Source organism: Vespula vulgaris, chromosome 7 (assembly GCF_905475345.1).
Source record: "Vespula vulgaris chromosome 7, iyVesVulg1.1, whole genome shotgun sequence".
Lineage (NCBI taxonomy): Eukaryota > Metazoa > Arthropoda > Insecta > Hymenoptera > Vespidae > Vespula > Vespula vulgaris.
Window position 1 is genome coordinate 7,102,259 of NC_066592.1, and position 21,863 is coordinate 7,124,121.

The 21,863-nt window shown below is 41.7% G+C and overlaps 1 protein-coding gene across 2 annotated transcripts; it reads left to right on the forward strand.

The window, feature by feature from the left end:
• Positions 1–1,799: 1,799 nt before the first annotated feature.
• On the forward strand, positions 1,800–21,362 carry LOC127065376 (uncharacterized). Of its 2 annotated transcripts, XM_050997633.1 has the most exons (4): positions 1,800–3,424; positions 7,684–7,893; positions 8,653–8,933; positions 20,125–21,362. In XM_050997633.1, exons 1-4 carry the CDS (start codon positions 2,449–2,451, stop codon positions 20,365–20,367), a joined length of 1,710 nt encoding a protein of 569 aa, XP_050853590.1. In that variant the 5' UTR covers positions 1,800–2,448; the 3' UTR covers positions 20,368–21,362. The 2 variants fall into 2 exon arrangements, with proteins under 2 accessions (XP_050853590.1, XP_050853591.1); XM_050997634.1 differs by lacking the exon at positions 7,684–7,893.
• The last annotated feature ends 501 nt before the right edge of the window (positions 21,363–21,863 follow it).

Genomic DNA, 21,863 nt, shown 5'->3' on the forward strand with positions numbered 1-21,863 from the left:
TTTACGTATGTACCTACCTCGTTAATTGCATATCGAGAGAACTTTGTTACCAGTCATCCTGTATTAGGCATCGGCCTGGTATCATATAGCTATACAATATGGGTGTATATATTATGTATGTACTTAACCAACCCTCCACTCCATCTCTGCACCCCCCACCTACGATACTATACGTACATGCATACGCGTGCGTTCGTCGAATCCGACCTGAGTACCGGTATGCCGCTCGTTAATTTAATTAACCCTACCGACATTTCCGCCGGACGCGCATTGCCGCCATACACCTTCAACGAATTCTCCTCGTCCTATGTATCTATCTATCTATCTATCTATCTATCTATCTATCTATCTATTTATCTATTTATCTGTGTGTGCCATGTGCGGCTTCTATTAATATCACGGAACGTACAATACAGGGATATTCTCTTGAAATAAAGGAGAAATATTTTTTACCGTCTCTCTTCAAGATTTTAATGGATCGAGATTTTATCGACTATTTTGAACTCGCATTAATAAAAAAAAAAAAGAAAGAAAATAGGAAGAAAGAAAGAAAGAAAAAGAAAAAAGGAATAAAAAATCGCCGATGAATTAACTATAGAAGAAAAAGTTTTTCTCCTCGTTATGACGATTATCGCAATGATTATTATCGTTATTAACTCTACAAGTTAACAGCGTTCTAATAATCTTATAGGCGTTATTATTGGCCGATCGCCGAAGTGGTTGGTCTCGATTATACTTATTACTATTATTATTATTATTACCATCATCATCATCATCGTCGTCGTCGTCGTTGTCGACGCCGCCGCCGTCGTCGCCGTCGTCGTTGTCGTCGTCGTCGTCGTCGTCGTCGTCGTCGTCGTCGTCGTCGTTGTTATAGCAACTTGAAAACTCGAAGCAACGGAGAACGGGCACGGATGATCGGAAGTGTGCAATTACACCGGTGAATAAGTCATGCCGCGCGCGATACTGGCCCTCACTACTTGCACTCCTAAGTAGAGAAACACGAGACTCCGGAAGACGTGCATGCGTAGTGGTGAGAGATAATAAAGTTGATAAGGGTGTAGAGTGAGCTGCTCGACGTCCCCTACCACTAGTTCTCCAGAGAGGGAGAGAGAGAGAGAAAGAGAGAGAGAGACAGACAGATAGAGGGAGAGAGAAAGATAGAAGTATCGCAGAGGGGTAAGTGGGCGTGGCCAGGGGATAACGTCGAAGCGAGCGATTGGACGATTCGTGGGGCGGCTTCGTCAAATAAAATCCAATCGTTGCTACCAAAGGAATGCGAATCTCCGGAGCTTTTTTCCTGCCTTCTTTGGTGTAGAAACTTCCACCACCATCATCGGTACTACTCTACCGTCGTCTCCTTCTTCCCCTATCGAAACGCCTCCCTCTCGTCTTCATCTTCTCTCTCTCTCTCTCTTTCTCTCTCATTCTCTTTCTCTTTCTCTTTTTCTCCATTGAGGTGGGGGGTGAACGCAGCAGCACCGTTTGATGGGAGTATGATTTTATTACGGCATTACCGAGCGAGCCAAACCCCGAATTGCTCGGCTTATAGTCTGTATTATCTCACCTAAGAGCGAAAAGGGTGCTTTGGTGGGGGTTGTAAAGAGAAAGACAGAGAGAGAGGGGTGATGAAGGAAGGAGGCGTCGGAGCAACTACCACCCCTTCGCTCTCTCCCTTCTCCGTTTACTCCCGGTCGTGGCAAAGGTAGGAGGGGTGTCTCCGGAAAAGGGAGGGAGGATGGGATCTCGAGTACCAACTATATGCTGCTTTGTGGGCCTTCATTCGAGGGTCGCACGCTCGCACGTTGCGCGCTGCCACACTAACCCCCCTTCTCTGTTCTCAAGCGCACGTCAGTTGACATTCCGCTGCCGAAATCGCACGTTTCTCTACCCGCTCGCATTCGCGTTCCTCTAAACGATCGACCACGCTAAGGGTATTTCTTTCTTTTTTTTTCGTTGCATAATCTTATGTTGATAATGGTGCTTGTGTCATCTTATTTATCTTTCATCTATCTCGTGTGAGTACTCGAGTGAGTGAGGCAAATTCGCCAATGGTTTTTCACGAGCGAGGACGTTAAAGAAGAGAAGTATTGTTAATGATCATTTTCTTAATTATTCAGAATGGAGGATTAATATCTCTTGTTCGATATCAGAAATCGCGTGACGTCGCGGAGATAAAACGATCGTTTTCTTTGCAACGCGAATATGATTCGTTGACATTATTTGAAAAAATAAAAAAAGAGAGAGGAAAAGAGCAAGAAAGAAAAGAATGTGCGTCCTTCGATCTTGACGACGCAGAAATGTACGAGATTTGAAAGTGGATGGTTTAAGGGGTCCTCGATAATCGTTCGAGCAAAGAAGAGGAAAAAAGGAACGTAAGAAGAAGAAGAAGAAGAAGAAGAAGAGAGAGAGAGAGAGAGAGAGAGAGTGGAGCAAGGGAGCCGTGCTATGTTCCCCTCGTCAGCGGCGATGCTGAAGAATCTGCAGCAAAGTGCAATGACCTCGCCCTTCTTGATGGAGAATCTCCTCCAAAGTAAGGCCTCGTCGGGGACGGACTTGACTAGTCTGACCTTGAACTGGGCGGCTAGTTTGGTAGCACGGCAGAGGGAGAGAGAATGCGAGGCTAATCTACGAATCGGTAGAGAGAGATTGTCTCCGACACCACCGAGTGTAAGTCAAGAACACTCGGAGCAGCAAAGACCGTCGATCGTTGGATCACGAGGAATCGATCGATCTGGTCCGATGATGGATTGCAGAGATCATCAGCGAGCGAATAACAACGGTGTCGTCGTTGGTGGTAGTGGTGGTGGTGGTGGTAGTAGTAGTAGTAGTAATAGTAGTAGTAGATTGGATCGTCAAATTCAACGGGACGAGAGGATGCAATTCCTTCGTGGCAAGGAAGGACCTCTGGAGAGAGGTCAGAACGCGTACGTCGACATTGAGAGCGAGAGAGAGTCTCACAATAATGTCGTCGAGCGTCTGTGCGCGATGGAGAGACTCTGCAACGAGAGGATCGAGAATCGATCGAACTCGGCGATGGACTCGTGCAACTCGAATGCCGATGAGGATCGCGTCTCTACGGAGATGGACGGTGGTCTTCACGGCGAGAGGGATCGCGATGATTCGGGAATTCTCACTGGCGAACGTGTCCCTTCCTCTATCCATGCGGACAGGCGCTACGACCTTGGATGCAGAAACGTCATGCACACGTCCGACGATATGACGATTCACGGAGAGAGGGAAGCCTCGGTGAGCAGCGAGCGTGGACTCGACAGGATAGGCGAGAGGACGACCGCCTGTTCCTGCGGCGACGAGCAATGCTTGGGACCTGCCTGTAGGACCATACAAGAGAAGGAGAAGCCGCAGCTCAAGTTCAGCGTCAACGCGATACTCGGTGGCAATCACGATAGGAGACCGCATCCTGGTAAATGTTTTCTCTTCGATGTACGATATTAACGTCTTCGGAAAATGATCTCTAACGTCGCTAAATAGATTTAGGTCCCGTTCGTCTCCTCTTTCTAACTCTCTCTCTCTCCCTCTCTTCTTCTCGTTTTCCCCTCGAAACTTTCTTCTTCGAACGACACAAGAAACAACAAAGAACACGTGTACTCTCTTTGACAATAAAAGAATAAACATTCTATGGTCGATCATGAGATGAAACTTTTCCTTACTCGTCGGATAGAATTTAGAGTGTTGAAACAAAGCTCACCACAAATCAGTGTCGCGAGCAGACTTCTGTCGGCGGTCCCTAAATCTCATCCGCACACCCTCAAGACGAGTCGCAGCGTGCGTGCAGGGTGGAGCAAGGGCGTCAGCTGGTCGGCCACTTACCTTCACCCCAATATTAAGCTCTTACGATTGGTGCCTATAATATTAGACAAGCGGTAGAATCCAATGATGTATTGCCGGCCCTCTCTTATCGCGTTTCCTTTCGACTGCCGACGAACCGGTCACTATATCGATAACCTTTGATAATTGTCTGACTATTAACAGGCTCGTTTCGCTATTACACTTTAAATCGTTTTACGCGTTAACCTATCAACGCGGTATGCGGTTTATAATCGACGCCCTAAACGATAAGAATTGAAATAAATGGTACAAAAGTTTCGAGATATCGGCATGATGTCATTAATAAATCGTTTAACGTTGTACATCTTTCGACAGCCAATCCGTTTTCGATAGCCCAAGGTACATACCTGGCTGCGATTACATTATCCGCTTTTCAATTTCTCCCGATCATTCGTGATAAGTATGACGTTATAGAACTCGTAATAATGTTAATGATGCGTATTAATCGTCCGACGGATCTCCGATAGCTTATATTAAGTATCATAACGAAAGTCTTTTATAACGGACGAGATCGTGCCGTTCTTTTCTTTGGGAAATAATTTCTCTGGTAAAAGGAGAAAGGAAAAGAAAAAAAAAATGGAAAAAGAAAGGAGCAGAAAGAAAAGAAGAAATGAAAAAAAAGAGATACCCAGAGGTGGTACATAGGAATCATGAGTTTAGTTCGTTCGGTGAACTCGGCCATCCCGTCATTGCGATCCTCGTCCGGCTCGTTCTTTTTTTTTTTTTTATTCCTCCATTCCATCTGTACCATTCCGTGATTGACACACCGTCGATGAAGTCCACCCGCGGCGCGATAAACGTAGCGGATACAGACGTAGCAGGTACGGCACGGCACGCTGCACGAGGCGTCACGATCGGTAGAGAGGGAGCGAGAAGATAGAGAGGTTGGGTGAGAGCGAGCGAGCAAGAGATAGATAGGTAGATAGAGAGAGAGGGGGAGGAGGGGAGAGAACGAGAGGGGGTGTACAGACAGAGATAGGCAGGGGGGTTGAATGTTGCATTTAACATCAGCGAATTGCATGCATGCGCCGTGAGGACCGCGAGGATGTTCGTGGCTAAATCGGAGGAGGAGGAGGTGGTGGAGGGAGTATGGGGAGGAAAGGGAAAGGGGTGAAGTAGAAGCCGATACGGAGGGTGGGATTTCATGCATTTGTCGGGATATAGTGGATGCATTGACCGTGCCACGTGCATGTGTTACATCCCTTCTCTTCACCTCTCGCTCCACTTCCACCTCCAGCTTCACCTGCCCTCCCCCTCTCCCTCGACCCCTTTCTCCTCTCATCTCATCTCTCCTCGTTCGCCCGCCATGGTAACCACCCCCTCGTGAGGTCGGACCGACCGGCACCCTCTTGCGCCCTCCTCGCCGACCAATTGTACGTCATGTCGAAACGTAGTGAAATAATTGCGCGAAAAAGTGATTGGCAACAAACTCGAAATTCATCGACGAAACGAGAGTGCGTGCCGGGATACACGCGTCGTCGAATGGCCGGATGGGTGGTGGCCGCTCGCCCGGTGGGATGTTACGATAGAAGAGGACGGTTAGAGGGTAGAGGAGGATGAGGAAGAGGTGGTGGTGGAGGTGGTGGAGGAGGAGGAGGAGTGACGAGAGAGCGACGTTGAATTTCGAATACCATTTTCACCGGTCGTTGGACGATTTACCGATCCTTTCTCTGTCACTCCTACTAGCTTGCCTTTCCCTCTCTGTCTTTCTCTTTTTCTCTCACTCCCATTCTCGGTTCGCTCTTTGTCCTTCTGTCTGTTCATGTTTTTGCTACATACAGCGATTATTGATATTTTCCGATATCGAATGTGTCGACGTGACGGGATTCGTTATAAATCGCGATAGAGAGAGAGCGCGGAGACTCGGCTCGAGATATACGTATATTTCTCTTTGCTTTGTTTCCTTTCTCTTTTCCTCTTTCTCTCTCTCTCTCTCTCTCTCTCTCTCTTTCTCTGTCTCCCGATTTAGTTTGTTTTATGCGACTGATGGCTACGCGACGTGGCTGCCTATCGGTTTTTTTTAAATTAAACTCAGGTACACGCGAACGATAGAAACGTTGTGTTTCGGTTAAGTACGTAGGAGAGATGAAAAAAGAAGAGAAAAAGAATGAGCGATTGAGAGAGAGAGAGAGAGAGAGAGAGAGAGAGAGAGAAATGACGAAATCTTCATCTCCCGATCTTCATCCCTCGTTCTAAATTCATGCGACCCTTAAAGAATTCCTTAGAAAAACAAGATGTTCTTGCACGGACGATTAATCGAGAGGATGCTCTCTAACCGAGGCGAGCACGAAATTACGTAGCAGGAAATCAGTTAGTTAACCATGCGCGTAAAACAAACAGAGATCACATTGAAACGGCCTACGTTGAATTCATTCCATAGTTCCCTACCTTACTTGCATATCCCAACGTGCACATGTGTGTCTCTCTTTCTTTTTCTATCTCTTTTTCTCTCTCTTTCTTTTGCTTCCTATTCACAGTGAAAACCTGCAGTGGTATCTAGTTAATAATGCATCAAAAACCTTAATCCCTTAGAATAACCACCGATATGTTATATACCGTATGCGGTAGGTGGAGATAGATAGGTAGAGAGACAGAGATAGAAATATATATAGGTATATGTATGGAGGGGGCAAGTAAAAAAAGAAAAAAGGAGGGTCCTTAAGCCTCCCGTATATAAAGAGGGGATATTACAACTGTAACAACACACGCGAGTCGTTTCAGAATTTCTAGACTGTACGAAGCAGAGTTTTAATCTCACGAAAAGTAAGGAGAAAAAGAGAGAGAGAGAGAGAGAGAACTGGATGGTTGTAAGGGGTGGAAAAGTAGGCCTTGATGCGAAGACTCTCTCGAAGGGGGAGTGGCGGGTTGAAAAAAAAAAGTCTTCCCATTCAGTGTTTCCGTTGGAGGTTAAGCCGTTATTAGTCCGCCGTCAGAACTCTAAGTTGCCGGAAAGCTTCTCTCATTGGCCGGCTACGAAAACAACGATAAAAGGCGATGAGTATTTTATGGGGTCTAGAGGCACAATGGGACTTCGTGTATGGGCCATTGTCAGGGTATTGTCTGTTCGAACGCGCGAGGCAAAGCTTTTCTACTACCATTTCTCTCTTTCCTATATTTCCTTCTTTTTTCTCACCGATCCGCCCTTTTCGATCTCTTTTCGCGTCTCTTCTAAATCCTAAGCAAGAGGAGTCCCATTATTTTATTATTTTCAAACACGTCAATTCTTTCTCTCCCTCCTCTTTTTTCAAACGCGTTTTTTTCCTTGGGCGTGGTCGTACGAAGAAGACGAAAGAAAAAAGTATATAGGTATATATATTAAAAATCGTAAATAGATGGATCTCTCGTGTCGAAGCAAAGGTCGTTTTATCGATGACTATGACGATTCGAAGATCATTTATTTAATTTCTTCTTCTCTCGTTTTCCTTTTATCGACGAAAAGAAAGTAGCAATTATTACGGTATTATTATACCTATATTGATACGGAACGTGCAACGTTTAAAAAGGTATCAACACCCCGACGGTAAACTGTTGTGCTACGTGTAACAGTACGGAACAGAAACGTAGTATTATTTACTCCGTCGGAGGTGTTGAAGCGTGCGTCAACAGGAAGTCGGGCTTTGCCCGGAGCCGTCAGGAGGGTTTACTCGGGGGTGTCAGCTCGAATTATGCGTCGCAAGGAATACACCGACTTAGGCGTTCTACCGCACGATAATCCAGGTTCTCGAAATGTTCCGAGGGATCATGTTAAACGTACCGTAATGGGAACGTATACTTCCTATCTTCTTTGATTTAATTGATTTTTTTATCACTCATCCTCGTATAACTTTTCAACAGAGAACTTTCAAGGATTGCCACCGGAAGCGATACCCGCCTTTCTGCAAAATTTACAAAATTCGGCAGGATACAACATAGCCAAGCCCATAGCGAGGCCTGCTGCCTATCATCCTTATCACAGGCCAAGTCATCAACCACCACAACGTCATTTGCCTCCAAACGCTCATCACACTCTACAACAATTATTTTACAGAGGCCCGTATTTAACCGGTGAGTTCGAGAGATTTTTTTTTTTCTACTTTTTTTTTTTATCTTTTCTTTTTTTCTTCTTTTTTTCTCCCCCGTTTTTTGTGTTCTTTTTTTGTTTTTTTGTTTTTATTTTTGTTTATTTATTTATTTCAGTATGAAATTCATCCGTCGAGAGTGAAACGTCGAAACAGAAAGAAAGCTCGTGGTTCGCGTCATTTTCAGCTTTGCCGGGTCGAAAAAGTTAATGAACAGACGCCGCACACCGTGCGCTAGACGGAAACGGGTTTTCGATGAGCATATAAAAGCGAAACTTCCGCATGCGGTGCAGAGAACGCCGAGCGTATAAACGCGCACGGGTACGTGCTGGGGCACGAGTTTATCGAATATCTTGTTATAGGTAGGCTCGTATGGGACATGGAGTGCATATGAAGTGTAGTGAAAGCACTACCATATTATGTACATGCACCGCCACAAGCGAAATGCACGCATGCAACAAGTGCGTGCAAATATCATCGGTGCAGATAATACCATCATGCTCAGCTTGGCAATATCGCGCAGATACGATCTGGAGATTCAATTGGCCGTTCGTTATTAGATGACTTTGATTCAATTGCTATCGGGCACGGGTTTCGACAAGCGATCGATGAACTTCGATGCTTACGCCATTTTTTCCTTATCCTTGTACCAGTTCGAGATATTACCTATTTGTACGTTAACACGAAGAAACGAGAGGAGTCTGGGAGCAATCGTTTTGATCGGATGATTCTTATTTCTCTCCAGTCGCAAATTCTGGTACCGGAACTCATCATCCGGCGGCACCAGGTGGTGGAGCCGCATTTCCTGGTGCCATTCAAGGTGGCCTCGGTGATTTCGCTGGGACAGGATTGGTCTTTCCCTGGGCGACGAACGCTCGTGGAAAGCCGCGAAGAGGTATGATGAGAAGAGCGGTTTTCTCGGATCTTCAAAGACGTGGCCTCGAGAAAAGGTTCCAAATACAAAAGTATATCAGCAAACCCGATCGCAAGAAGCTAGCGGAAAAGCTCGGCCTTAAGGATTCCCAGGTGAGGAAATTTTCTTGAGGAGAATTTTATCTTAATTCATTGTTAACAAATCATTGTAAAAATTGATTGTTAATTCAGCGTTATTTCGTTGGAATGAATCGTGCCAGGACGGATATCTATCTGTCCGTTTCATTGACGGTAGTAACACGTACGTATCAACACAAAGAGGAACGTCGAGTAGATGCACGTAGAGTTAGGCACATAATACACTCTCGGTTTGGGGTTAATCGGGCGATGCCAGTTCATTAGTTGCACACGTACCTATCTACCTACCTACCTACCTACCTACCTACCTTCCTACTACCTACCTACCTACCTACCTACCTACCTACCTACCTATCTACCTACAACACGTACGACCGAGCAACAGAACGAGCGAGTGAAAACGCGAGCGCGCGCGCACGCTCATTCACAGTTCGCTCGTTCGCTCAACACACGAACGTAGCAATGTCGTTGTTCCTGGTGTTACCAGCTTGGTTCGGCTGTGGCGGCGCTAATGAAACTAAACGGTACCGGGAAATAGCGTTGTGAGTTAGTTTCATTTGATTTCATGAGCGTACTTCGCCGCCCGTAGCCGCCGAGCGTGTGGTCCACGTTTACGTTAGCGAATGAGAAATTTTGATGGCAACGTGTAAAATATTAAAGGACGAAACGGGGAACAAAATTTTTCTTCGAAACACGGATATATTCTTCGTCGCGAACGCAATCGAAACATTTTCTCAAGAAAATATTTTCATTTGTCTTTTGGAGAATATTTTAAAGAAAAAAAAAAATAAGTATAAAAAGAAAAAAATAGGGGAAAAAGGGCAAAAAACACGACGACGTTCGCCAAGGCCCGTTCGACGCTACGTGTGCGTAACTACTGGCTATAAGCTCGCCCAAACAAGGACAAGGGAAGCCTCTGGTAACCGGTAAAGGAGTGAATGGCGATAGAGAAGAGGAAAGAGGGTGACGCGAGGGAATATATCCTCATGTATAATTCACACCTCGAGCGCCATGCCTTTATCCTGATTGGTCGAGAGCCACTCTGCTACTGGTTTTACGAGAAAACCTAAAGATCGCGCATGGACGAGGGCACACAGACACATACAAACAGACACGCACACACGTGGATATTACATATTACATACACGTAGCTACGAGAAATCTGTCGTTTAGTTCCTTCGAGAAAAGTGAATTTTGACGTCTTGCTATTTTGTTCGATATATAAAAGGAAAATCGTTGGATTTCACTTCGTGTCGGATAGTCTATTTTCTTTTACACACATATATATATATATATATATATACATATATATTTTTGTTTTAAATAATCAACGATATGATAATTCGTTTTAAAGTTTTTCAATAGGCTCATCGGTGAGAGATTCGACGAAGAGAAAATTTACATTGTTTTATCTTTCTATTTGTATTCGTGAATGATCCGACGAAAAAGTCTTGAATTATGAAAGGCGAATCATAGGAGAAAAAAATTTTTATTGAGTTATCGCGCTCTCTAACGCATATGGTGCGTGAATCTTTTCTCAGTTTTAATTAAAGACGTGCGGTCTACGGGCGGCATGATAATAATAAAGCTTTTCTAGGGGGATTCCGAAGAGGTGGGGACTCGGGAGTTGCGGGGGGATTTGTGGGTGGCGGTGCGGGCTAGAATCCGCACTTTGCGATAGTCGAAGAGAATGGGGCGGAGCAGAAGGAGAAGCCGAGGTGCCGTTTCACTCGGCAGCCTTCTCGAGCTTTCACTACAGTTTATGACGAGGGTGGGTTTAAGAGAAAATGCCGAGGGTTAAAGGGGGATAACTAAAGTAATTAGTGATGGCGAGTGAACCTACCCGCCATGCTTTGTTATATCTATAGACACCGATCGTCGAATAACTTGGACATCCTCTTCGAGATCACTACGATCTTCTCCTCGTGGATGAAATTATGCGAGCGTTAACGTCGTCGGGTCAATAAATATATTCAATATTAAACGTGTTTCAACGTTTTGAATTATTATCTACGTTTCGTCGAACGTAACAGCGTATTCCTCGTTCTTATCGATCAATTTTCAACAGTTGTATAATTAAAACTTTTCATTGGCTGGTTATCGTCTTTGAACTCGATAAAAATAATACGTGTTAGATGTAAGATTTTTAATCGGACGTATCAATGTACACTCATTCATCCAGTATTTATCTTTTATTCAATACTTATTCCTATAAAATAGATGTCCTATCGCAAATGTATTTTGTTAGAATCTGTCGTGTCGCTCCTGGGTAAGTGTCATCAACGCGTCAGTCTTAAATTATCTGGAATTAAGACGAGTCGAGTACTTCTCTTTTCTTTTCTTTTCTTTTCTTTCTTTTTCCTTTTTTTTCGTGCCCGAGACATTTTCGCCCGCCGTCGGACGAGCGGAAAGCTTTAAGGAAAAATCGGTGAAAGCCCTGAAGGCTTGTTATCTTTTTCATAATCAAAACCGACGGCACGGGAGTTTCCCTTCTTACAACTTGGCAGGGCTGTCAGAGTCACGCTGAGCTCTTAATTCGCGATAAGAGAGAGAGAAAGAGAGAGAGAGAGAGAGAGAGAGAAGGATTTTACTTGTCGTCCTACCATTTAATTCCTCGTCGTTAACTTCGCGTCACAGGATTCTCGCCTTTTCTTCTTTAACGATAATAACAGATTACATTTTCTTAGTAATTAGATATCTTATTAGAATCGGAAAGACATTATATCATCGACAATAGAATCCATACGATTTCTTTGCCCAAGCGACGAAGAGTTTTCTCATTCGCTCGTTTAAACTAAACACTCGAACGTTTAAACTAAAATGGATTTAACCACTTGTCCGAACGTTTCGTTTCGTTGGCCCTTTCGAAAGGACTTTAATTTCTTTCGAAATTACAATCACGAATAAATTACAATCTCGCTAATTAAATATAATAATCGTGCTTCCTTAATATTGACAACCATTTACACGTGAAACTGAGATCTTGATTCTTTTTTAGTTTCTTTTTTTCTTGTTTGTTCTTAAATTTTTATCAAATTAAATTGTTTTTCTCCTTTTCAATCAAAATCGATCGATTGATCGATCGCTCTCGAAATCGCGTTGTACAACAAAGTCAATATTTCCCTCCCTTTTTCCCTCCTTCTCTCCCTCTCTTTCGATCTCGCTATTTGGAATTTATCGAATTCAACGTCGCTAATGACTCCGCGAAGCTCGCAGTAACTTGTGTACTCGATTCAATCTCTGCCCACAGAACGAGCAGCTTGCCTTTTCCCACGAAACTGACACTGACACGTTAGATAGATCGACCATTAGGTTTGCGTTTCAACGGGATATAGAGTTTCCAGGATTTCATCGGTCAAATCAATTTGTAGCCATTAGAACAGAACTGAGATTGCCTTTTACAAAAGGCGCTTCCCTAACGTAAGATTCGTGTTTACAGAACATCAAACTCGAGTTATTCTTACTTATCTTAGTTATTTCTGATTCTTTTCGAAAAAAAAAAAAGATAGAGAAGAAAGAAAAAATAAGAGTAATATTGCCGCAAAAGGAAACGAACTGATATCGAATCTTCCCATTAATTTTCGAAAAGCTTCGCCAAAGGAATAGTGAAACGCGATAGATATCCTCTTTTCTCTCTCTCTCTCTCTCTCTCTCTCTCTCTCTCTCTCTATCTATCTATCTATCTATCTATCTATCTATGTATTTATCTATCTATCTTTTTCTTTCTCTCTCTTTCTTTCTCTGACGGTTCAAGTCGCGTAAACCGGCATGAAAGTTCGTTATAACGTAACCCGCCGTTTTAACTTCCCTCACAATCTGCCGTGGATATTAAAAACAAAGGCTGCCTCTTGCAGGGCATAACATGAATATAACGTTGCGCAATATCTTGCGGCTTAAGCTCTTCGGCTTAGCCCATGGACCTTCATGCATTATGGATTTTACTTTGAGAACGCGACGCTATCCCGAAGGTAGAGGAGCTAAGAAACCATGAATATACAATACTCTGGTATGCATATAGATTTCTCCTTCGTGAATCAACTTTAATCACTTCTACGAAAAAGAAAGAAAGAGAAAGATAGTAAAAAAGAAGGAGAGAGATAGAGAGAGACCCGCAGGAGTTTCGACTTTTGCTCCGTCGAAGGATAAAACTAACTTTAACGATTACGAGTGATCCTAATCATTATAAAGAACGAATTAAACGTGAACGTTTTGAAATTTCTTGATTTTGATTTAACGAAATTACGGTTAAATAAATACTTAGATATGGCGGTCAATGTATGATCTACTTTCCTCGAAAAATATATCGACAAATTCGTAATAGAGAAAAATCCACGCAACGTCCGATTATCGCTTTTGGCTCGTCACATATTTCTCTTGGTAAATATCACTTCCGATTTGTGCCAGGTCGTAGTCACTCTCACAGCTGTAGCCGCGTTATACGACCAGCACGCAGACGGATTGTAAATTCACAAATTGTGTCCCGAGCGTAAAGGCAACCGGCAGGCACCCCTCGAGCGAACCACCAACGCGAACGGAAACCAACGTCGATTCTCGAAATACGTTCTCTCTCTGTCTCTCTCTCTCTCTCTCTCTCTCTCTCTCTCTCTTTCTCTCTCTCTCCTTTCCGCGTTACCACGAGATCGTATCCATAAAACTCGATGGGTGTATAACGATAAACATGAAAAGATCCTTTTTCATTCGTGAAATCCCAACGGTTTCGATCGAATCGCGCGAATCGAATACCAAAGTATTCGTGAAAGTTTAAAGAAAAAAGAAAAGAGAGAGAAAGAAAAGGTAAAAGAAAGTGTCTATACTTATCCTCTGGTTCTAATACCTATTATTATTATTATTACAGAAGCAGGTTCATTTTTCATTATTATCAGAATGAATTTTATCGATCGGGTAAAATCGATTAAAAATCTCACGGACTAATCGTGTCTCGTGTCTCTTTAATAAATTCGTGACAGAATTTGTGTCTCTTTATATCTTTATCTCTCTCTCTCTCTCTCTCTTTCTCTCTCTCTTTCTCTCTCTCGATTAAGAGGCGACGTTCCTTTCCATACATCAGAGCAGATCGTCGACCGGCTTCGCCCGCAGAATCTCTCCACGGCGGCAGCTTTGCACAGTACTTTTTACGTTTGATCTCACTCATCCCTTCCCACTCTTCTTGAAGGGAGATGGTTCTCTTACTCTCTTTCTCTCTCTCTTTCTCTTTCTTTCTCCCTCATTCTTCTATATCCTCATCTATCTATCTATCTCTTTTTCTCTCTCTCTCTTATATAGGAACATCGAAGTGCGGGAGGAAAACGGTATTCCAATGGAGAAAGAGAGAGGGAGAGAAATAGAGAGGGTGAGTACCGAGGGGTAGTTCTGAGGCCGACGTCATAATCGATCGTCTTTTATTAAACTGCACCAGATGGCGCCACCACCGCACTAGGCACTGCGTGGATGGCACGAGAGAGAGAGAAAGAGAGAGAAAGATATATATATAGAGAGATATATATAGCGAGAGAAAGAGAAAGACAGCCGAAGAGAACGAACGGCGAGTCGTACGGAGGACGAAGAGGGTAGGCGGAAGTTAAGGGCGGTCGGCCAGGCTCGAGAGGGGAGAGTTAAACGGAGGAGGATTTCCAACTGGGGGTCGAACCGTGGCTCTCACCTCTCGCGCACCCTTCTTCTCTCACCCTCTCTCTCTCTCTCTCTCTCTCTCTCTCTCTTTCTCTTTCGCCCTCTCTGTCTTTCTCTCTACCGCTTCTCTTCGAAGGTAGAGAGGGTGGCTGCAGCCAATCGTTTAACGATTACCCACTCGCTCACTCTATATAACGCGTTTCGGATGTCGTCGTTATGCCTGATCTTATCGTACGGCGATATGGCGATCTTGATCCTTCTCTCTCTCTCTCTCTCTCTCTCTCTCTCTCTCTCTCTCTCTCTCTCTCTCTCTCTCTCTCTCTCTTTTTTTTTTCTTGCCTTCCCTTTAACTCGCACACACATTTATAAGTATATAAGTTGATCTCTTAGGAAAGATGCGCAACATCTTTTTAATCTTTCAAAAAGAGCGGAGATCGAGTTATACCCAAGTTCCCTCGTAAAAATCTGACTTTTTCTTAAGAATCTAAAAAGAAATATTACTACTAATCCCCATCCCTCGCTTCCACCTCTTCCTCCACCCCATGCCTATCCGCCTCGCCAGCCCCTTTCGCAAAATTATTTTCAAACGTTCGTTGATCTTCCCTTTTCTTTCTTTCTTTCTTTCTTTTTTTTCCTTCTCTTTTTTTTCTTTTTTCTTTCTGTTTTACTGCTTTTGTTTTTTTTTTTTTTACCTTTTTTAATATCTTTTGCTCTTTTTTCTTTCCGTGTTTTCGAAAGTTCTCGCGTTCGTTTCCATGTAACCAAGCTCGTTTTTCCATCGAGCTAACTCGCTACCGTTTAACTTTTTATTCCGATGGCTCTGCGAAGCTTTTGCGTTTACCGGTATATTTCATTCGGTTATATCGTTACAATACACGAGAGAGAAACGCGACGGGTAATCGTTTAAGTATTATGCTGTTACAATAGCAGAGGTACTGTAACGCGTTTTGGATATCGTCATTAAGCTCGATCCAGTTATTTCAAGCATAGATTGTACATACACACACACACACGCATATATATATATTTATTTATTTATTTATATTTATATTTATATCTCTTGATAAATAATCACGAGAATATATTTAACATATTTATATATTTATATATAAAATCGATTATCGAACTAATTTGTAAGAAGTTGGTCTCGAGAATGAGAATGAATCTTTAGAAATTGAAGGAAAGGACAGAATCTGGGGGATCGCTTTCGAAGTTGAAATACGATTGCTCACTCGTGAGACGAGAATGCTGTCTGAGATCACTCGAGAATCGAGATATAGGGGATCGTTTCAGCGGATAATACGCAAGAAGGTATTATGCTATGCTCGTCGCGAAGTGGAAACGAAATGATCAAACTATCTATATTGATAAACCATTTATATACATCATACATACATCGTATATAATATATACATACATCACGTACATATACTGATATTTTTAGATTATCAAAATTTTCTTTAAACGATCTTCCATTTGTAATATGTTCACGTTGTCCTCATTATACTTGGATCACTTCAAGGTCGACATGAAATTAAGGTCGAATGACAAACAAATTGAACGATGAGATCGACCAACAACGAGCAATTCAACTTTGCCGAAAAGCACAGATTTTCTTTTTTCCTTTTCTTTCTCGTTCTCACTCTTTCTCTCTCTTTCTCTCTCGCTCTCGCTTTCTACCAGGCGTAGGCGCTTTGTTACTTTTGTTAGTTTCCGTCCTGCCTGCCGTTGACGGGACAATCAATCACCGCCGTTTCCCGGTAAACGTAAAACGAAAAGAAGGAGGGATCCAGAAAGTAAAGCCTCCTTTTGCAGGGCGCCGACTTTTGTTTGTTAAATAAAAAAGTGTGCGAAGAGAAAAACAGAAAGAAAGAAGGAAGGAAATAAGAAAAGCAAGAAAGAAAGAAAGAAAGAAAGTACGAGTCGCGTCGTCACGTAACCCCTACGTGACGTCGAAAATAGGAGAAATAAAAGAAAAATAAAACAACTTGGACATTTGCCGTCCAGGAAAACGGAATTTCTTGTGACATTAACGAACACTTTGAGCGATCAGGATAACGCCCCGTTGAATTTCCAGAGACAAATACGTTCAGCTTACAGCTCATTTCCGGACTTTGCTGCTTGCAGGTTGTTCCTCTTTTGTCGTAACGCGTTATATATACGTACATGCATATATATATATATATATATATACACACACACACACACACATATTTATTTATAAATATGTACGTACAACACCCATGGTGGTGGTCATCGTCGGCGAGTTAAAGGAAAATTCAACGCTTACGTGTTAAGGGTTATGACACGAGCCCTTTACATACCTGTTACCACTACCCCTTCTATAATCTCTCTCTCTCTCTCTCTCTCTCTCTCTCTCTCTCTCTCTCTCTCTCTCTCTCTCTCTCTCTCTCTCTCTTCCTCTCTCTGTCCCTGTCTCTTTCTCGCATGACAGAGGTCGAGTCGGGTCAGTACACGACTCCGTGTGAGTACACCCTAAGGCCAAAGAGAATATTAGCACGTCAGGTCGTTAGGGTTTCGCGATCGCGTCAGATGCACGCTCAGGCTACGTCAGACGAAAATTTTGGAAAATCGTTCGCGATATGGTCATCCAGCATGGAAACTTTTCTTCACTTCGTAACGAAGCTTATTGTTTCTTTCTTTCTTTTTTCTCGTTCCTTTTCTTTCTTTGTTAATATTTCTTCTTCACCTCGACATTATTAATCTCTAACACTACGGAGCATCATGCATCGTGTGTCGACCGACGTTTTTGAAAACGAAACGATCGCGATTACGGAATATACGATAAAAGTAACTCTTTCTTGTTAATTTCACTCCGATTATTTCTTTTTTTTTTTTTCCTACTCTTTCCCTTTTATTATGTCAAAGCGAGGGCATAAAGCGAGACGAGATTGTAATTATTGAATACAATTGCGAGCACCCGATATCACACGGGCTTAAATATAAACATCGAGTTAAACCGGCACCCATTGTACGTAGTTTTGCTAACGAATTTCATACGAGTATATCCTAAACGTGGTGGAGAGTACAAAAGCGTTGGCACGTCGAGCGGCATAATTCAACGATTAATCCTCTATCTCGATATTTCCATAAATATCGATCGCAGAATCCTGAACGAACGTTGGACGTTCTGCCTTTTTGTTACGTTAAAATTGAACCTTTTATCTTCCGTAATATAAGTTGTTTTATATACGAATTGAAAATATAAAATAAAGCAGTTTTATCGTTTAATTATTTCTATTATACATATACATACATATATATATATATGTATATATATATATATATACATATATATATATATAAAATATGAAAGAACGTTCAATGTGTTGAAAAAGTACAACAAGCAAAGTCACTTGTAAATATTTCCAAAAGAAGAGTTAATCACAATAGTAACAACGGTAGCAATAGTAGAAGTAACAGCCTCTAATGTAAAAATGAAAATTAAACCCATTTATCTATCGTTTTATAACGTAGGTAGAGTAAGGAAGAGAAAAAAATAGAAAATACTACGTATGATTCATTCGTACGTAAAGGTACATCGATAATAATTTGATTATATGAAATAAAAATAATTATATTAAAATGATATAGATAATAAAATATTTCATATTCATATATATATTAAATTTCTTAACGAGAAAGGACTACTAAGTTAATATCAAATATTAGAATTAGAAACAGAAATAGAGTGCTCGTAATTAGTCTCACGGCCGATATCCGATGCACGCGTGCATTGTGAACGATGTTGTTTACGTTAACGTTGCTCGTATGAGCGGAGCCTAAAAGCTGGAGTATATTAGCACGTCATATCGCTCGCGTCCGAAGGTGTCAAGTGCATACGCGCGGCCTTGCGTGAAAATTCCCAATGTTTTAAACAATAACCAACTGCACACTGATTATGCGTTAAATTGCCGGTCGCGAGCGTGCGATCACACTGTGCGAAACTTTCGAAAAACGTCCGTTCGCCCATTCGCAAGCGGATTTAATGCTCGCTCTGAAACGGATTACGAGCAATTAATGGACTCGCTATCGCTTCACGAGCTTTGTATCCTATCGTGGAATAACGTATACCGTTTTTTACGTCTTACAATTTCGACGATAAATTTTATTGTTAACCCTTCTATATTATATAACTCATATACATATACTTTTATATATATGTGTGTGTGTGTGTGTGTCTGTGTATGTATGTTACATTTTGTAACTATTACTTCACGTTTCCCCCCGACCCTTACCCTCCCGGCAAAAATTAATTATTCGTTCATATTCGAACCTTTTGTCTTTCTAAATCGTTTGAAAGAAAATTTGTGCTTTACCAATTACAAATTACATCTGTTTAGAATTAATACAGAATATCGTTATTTCGCAATATATTATTTCATTTCAAACAGAACGATATAATTAATATTATGTATATAGAATTAATTGATGGTTTAGGTGATACGAGCAATTACATATACATTTGTAGTATTATTAGATTTTAGAACATCCACTTCCTTTCTTCTTCATCTCTCTCTCTCTCTCTCTTTCCCTCTCTCTCTCTCTTTCTCTTTTTCTGTGAGGGTGTCAAGCGCACACCTCGACCACCGAATGAAAATTCGAAAAGCAGTTTAGGTAAATCAATCCGGCCGCGGGGTCAACGATTTTCCGTGGAGCACGGCTCAAGGCAGGAACGCGTATAATAAAGTGGCGGATGGGATTGAGCGGTGGCAGGAAGGGTACCAAGAGTAGTAGGTACTGGCGGGAGGTTAAGGGGGAGAGGGATGAGAGAGGGTGGCTTGAGAGATGGAGGGGAGAGAGTGTATGCCAGAGAAGGTTCGTTCGGTTCGGTTCGGTTCGGGTGGGTGGGAGATAGAGAGGGTGGAAGGAGGATGGGGTAGGGAGGGGGAGAATTTCAGGTCTCGTGTGCGTTTGACGTTGGCCCGTTGAACGGCCCCGGTAATGCATGGTCTTTAGCGTACGAAAATAAGGGGGTGACTCTTCTCTTCTTACTTCCACTTCATCTTCTTTCTTTTTCCTTCATCTCCTCTGCTGGAGCACGTATATACATATACGCGTACGTACGTATATACATATATAAAAAGAGAGAAAGAGAGAGAGAGAGAGAGAGAATTTCTTCTACTTCTTTCTATCACCACCATTTCTCTCCCTCGTTCGTTCGATGTCTTTATCGAGAACGAGACGAGAGCTTTGGGAGAGAAAAAAAAAGAAAAAAGAAAACAGAGGAGGATTTAAATCGATGATAGGGTAGGAGAGAGAAAGAGAGAGAGAGAGAGCTCGGTCATCCGTGCGAACACCCTTCGCGCTTTATTGAAAAGTCCGGCCGGAAAGAGGCGGTACCCGGTTTGTGTGGGACGAATGAATTTTAATATCGTTCGACGTCACGCATTATTAATATCGCGAGAAATAGATACCTACTTTATTTTCTTGCTAAAGTTTTCTCTCCGTTCTATTATTCTCTCTCTCTCTCTCTCTCTCTCTCTCTCTCTCTCTTTCTTTTTCTTTCTTCAAACGATTTACGTTAATCATAATTTCGTTTTATCCATTGTTTCAGGTAAAGATCTGGTTCCAGAATCGACGAATGAAATGGCGTAACAGTAAAGAGAGAGAACTTCTAGCTACAGGAGGTTCTCGGGAACAAACTTTACCAAATAAGAACAATCCCAACCCGGATTTGAGCGATGCCGATGGCGACAGGCCAAGGATGGACCTCAGCGATGTGAGTCCTCTGACGAGTCCTCAGAGACCGGAAGAACAGACTGAAAACGAGGAGGACGAGGAAATCAATGTCACGTGATAAGAATCCGACGACGACGGATGGATTCTCCATCGACTGAAATATTAGAAAACGAGGAACGAAAGAGAGAAAAAGAAACAGAGAGACAGAGAGACAGAGAGAGAGAGAGAGAATAGACGAGGAGACCCTGTGTATATTTTTTACGTCATTCGATATTTTTCTTCGATCTTTTCACGATCGTAAGAAAAAATGAAGCGAATCGACGGATATCTTCTTCTTCTTCTTCCTCTTCCTACTTCTTCTTCTTCTTCCTTTTTTTTTTAGGTATCAACGGGAAAGATTTTGAACGCGTTTAAAGTTCTTTAGAAAGAGAGTACGGCTTTAAAGATTTTCGAGAATTTTTCGAACGAGATAGCATCCTTTTTAATATTACACGTGTTATACGCGTGTACTTACTTACAACCTGTAAAATGTCGATCTTTCTTTTTCTTTTAACGTACGAGTTTGTAAATAGCCACGTATTTTCATTGGAAATAATCGAAATCTTTTTCCGACGTTTGTTGTTTCTTTTTCTTTTCTTTTGCCTTTCTTTTTTATTTTCTAGCAAGTGTTATGACACCTCAAGCAAGCTTTAAAAAATAAGATCGACATTTTATTGGACGTTGAGTATAGAGTGAAAAGAAGATTCTTATCTATTGCTTATCGTACCTCAAAATCCATCGTCGGAAGTTACTGGAGCTTTTGAAAAGGCTCGGAAGGAAATGTATCATATTGTAATTAGTTAATTAATGTAACACTGCGAAATATTCTGTTAACGTATAAGGTTGTAATAGATGTAACATTACGATTCCTAAGATATGTAACTACGTTTCGGTCACGTCGATTCTTCCTATAAAAAATTTTAATCGGAATTATAATTACGTTGGAAACGACGTGATCGTTCCTGAATTTAATTATACCTCACAAGAGGTAATAAAAAAAAAGAAAAAAAAACCAAATGTAATTACTCATTGTGATGCATTATAATGTATGTAATATACGAATAAAACTGTCTATATCAAGAGATTTTAGATTTGTATATCGTCGGATATATAAGAGAATATGAACATTGATCGTCGTTGTTTTTGCTTTCCTTTTAATAAGTGCAATATTATAAAAAATATATATATATTTAACGATAGTACTTTTTTGCTTTAATTTTTGTTTTGAATTTTATAAAAAGAGTTTTTTTCAAAAGCACGATAATGATGATCCATAAAATTTTTGATTTTTTCATTGATTAAAATCAAGGTAGACTCATGATCTTCGGAGCAATCCTGTCTAGGACGCTGAATTATCGACAGAGTAAAATCATGTCGATAATACAGTAAACTTCTTTTATAAAGTAAAAGTAGCAGTTAACTTTTTTCAATAGTTTGGCATTAAATTATTCATGGACTATAAAATGATATTCAATTTCATAATTTTTTATTAGATTTGTAATGATAACTAAAAGAAGAAAGAATCAAAATTCATGTTTCTTCATACACAGTAACTTCCACGTGGTGAGATGCGAT

Coding starts and splice junctions, on each gene's coding strand:
- LOC127065376 (XM_050997633.1), top strand. CDS start 2,449: ATGTTCCCCTCGTCAGCGGCGATGCTGAAGAATCTGCAGCAAAGTGCA. Junction 3,425..7,683: donor CGATAGGAGACCGCATCCTG/GTAAATGTTTTC, acceptor ACTTTTCAACAG/AGAACTTTCAAGGATTGCCA. Junction 8,934..20,124: donor TCGGCCTTAAGGATTCCCAG/GTGAGGAAATTT, acceptor CCATTGTTTCAG/GTAAAGATCTGGTTCCAGAA.